General features: G+C 33.0%; 1 protein-coding gene across 1 annotated transcript; it reads right to left on the bottom strand.

Moving 5' to 3' along the window:
* Nucleotides 1-934: 934 nt before the first annotated feature.
* On the bottom strand, nucleotides 935-1,266 carry LOC105119999 (uncharacterized; the record flags this gene model as incomplete). The annotated part of the gene is made up of 1 exon (XM_011018193.1): nucleotides 935-1,266. A coding segment is annotated over exon 1 (332 nt), but the record flags the coding sequence as incomplete, so codon positions are not given.
* Nucleotides 1,267-2,627: the final 1,361 nt, after the last annotated feature.

Raw genomic sequence — 2,627 nt, 5'->3', positions numbered from 1 at the left:
TTTAATTTTTTACCTTGTATATGCAACAAAGCTGAAGTACTGAAGCATGGTGGATCCGCCGTCTTAGCCGATATTAGGACCATTGCTAACCAACAATTTCTTTGACTTAATGGATATTCAGAAGAGAAACCAATCAACATTATCTGTGACCGAATGGGTGTTCATAAGAAGTTACAATCAACATTACCTTTATCCAAATGCTTAAAAATTATGGTGAGTGGTATATTCTTATCTTTATATAACCCTTATATTATTTTGTTAATCCATATAAAATTGACCTTCACATAAAAATCAAAAGTTGTGATGGATTAAATCTTATATGGAAGCCAAGAGTTGGCATATGGATTAGATAATGCGTGACTTGGGACAACCAAATGCACCACGATACAATTGAAAAAAAAAAAAACCCTTAAAAATAGAAGTTCAAACTAGATTTAGAGGCAAAAAATGTTTTTTTTACCCAAAAATATGAGAAATTGCCGGAAACTAAAAACCATACACACATACAAGAATTTCTTTTTTATAATATAAATTCAAAGTGAAGATACAAGAATCATACTTGTTGGGGATGTCTAAAAGGCAGTAGAGCAAACCTAATCAAAGATATTGGAACTGTATCCCCTCCAACAGACACAAAGCACATCTCACATAAATAAGCATAATACCCAAAACAAAATACAATAATGACAGAACACCAAGGCAGAGTACTGAAGGAAACAAATTCATAGGGACAATTGTTCTTACGACTAGCTAGGACTTACCTTCTGCAAGACAGACATATATTCTATTTTGACCTAACTCATTACACAACCAGAGTGAACTTAATTCAGACAGATCCAAAAGATAGTTTCTGCATGCCTGTCGCACTAAACATAAGCCCAGCCTCATGCTTCGATTTATGGAGAGCTATTACTGCTGATCATCAATTGAATACCAGAAACCGAAATGCTTTCTTTCAGCTCTGATACGATAAATTCTTTCGCCATTCTCTTCCTCGTCCATAGTCAAGATAACTTTATCTCCTTTCTTGAGCCCTTTCTGATGAACATAGTCATGCCATTCGCCCTTTAGCCAAGGTTTCGGATACCTACCTTCATTGCGGATGGAGACCTTAAGTCTCCATTGTTGTTCTTGCATGTCAAACGCCACAAATTGGACCGAGTTCTGACCATCTGGCATGGGGAAGGCCGAGAGACTCCTAGACGGAAATTCGAGTCGCTTATTTTTTGCATCGCTCTCGGATAGTATTTTGTTCATCACCTCCATTTTTTTTTTTAACAATCAAACGGGTTGAGCAAATGGTTCGAAGGATTAAAGTTCAAAGCAGGGTTAGTGGTGTGAGAGTTCAAGCAAGATAATGGTATATATAGTAATGATCATATGAACATCTGAGAATTAAAAATTAGAGAAGTCTTAATCATAGTGTGATGTTAAGGTGGTGATCGAAAGTTTACATGTAATGTTTTGTTAATCATCGCTCGACTATCACCAGCTTCTAGATTGTGATCATGGTGTATATATATATATATATGATGCGTGCAATGCTAGAATAATCAAAAGGCCGGCATTGGTGATACTTCCGATCAGTTGACTTGGAAAATTATTTTATATTTTGATATTGATTAAAGCTAAAAGGCATGTTTAAAAAGTGGATGATAGGTGAAGATAAAAAGGGAGATATGAGTCCTCGTTTATGAAAAGCAATCAACTATCATTGGTCTTAGACAATTATATATGATCTGATTTTGTTATAAAGAATAAAAATCATATCACACCAACTCACTCCTAAGTGCTCTGATTTACATGTTATGTTTGCTTGTTTTTTTTTTTAGATTAATGTGGGTGTTCGGACCAGCTTGTACGCACCACGACTAATTTCACGGGCTCTAAACTAGTTCTATGGCTAGTATGAGAAGAGTATAGAGGCTGCTAGCTTTTTATATATGCATAGAGCTTTTTTTTGTCAATAGTGATGTTAAATATTTGATGTATCTTCAACTTCTCTATATTATGCCTTAATTATTTTATTATAAATTTCATCCATAAATAATAAATCTTATAGAACAAAATCCCAAGACAAATTGAATCAATTAAAAATAATAATTATAAACATAAAAAAAGATTTAGCTGCAATGCGAGAGATATATGGAGGCTAGGTTGTATGTGAATTGAGACTAACTTTTCTACTCTTGATCTTTGAATAAAAATTTTATAATATTTTTAAATAATTATTTCAAATCAAAAGTTTGAGATGTAATTTGAAGTTTAATAAATAATTTTATATAATTCTCTACCGTCTCTTATCAAATAAAAGCTTTTTAACCTTAATTAAATACTCACCATTACATTGTATTAAAATTATTTAATTTAATTAAATAACAAAATAAAATTGATAGAATTCAAACTTACGAGCGTCTCCTTTGAAAGATATTTCTAGAATTAAGAAGTGAAGGGTGGGTCCCTCCTAACGCCTGCCAAGTCTTCTACAAGTCTGATGGATGTCAACGAGCCAACTTTAATTAATACACTGCCAAGTCTTCTAGAAGTCTGATGGATGTCAACGATCCAACATTTAATTTTGTGTGTATTTTGCTTAGAGCATCTTCTCATTCTAATTAAATAAAGAA

This window comes from Populus euphratica, unplaced genomic scaffold, assembly GCF_000495115.2.
Source record: "Populus euphratica unplaced genomic scaffold, PopEup_1.0 scaffold4310.1, whole genome shotgun sequence".
Taxonomy (NCBI): Eukaryota; Viridiplantae; Streptophyta; class Magnoliopsida; order Malpighiales; family Salicaceae; genus Populus; species Populus euphratica.
This window is presented reverse-complemented; position numbering and strand designations above follow the sequence as displayed.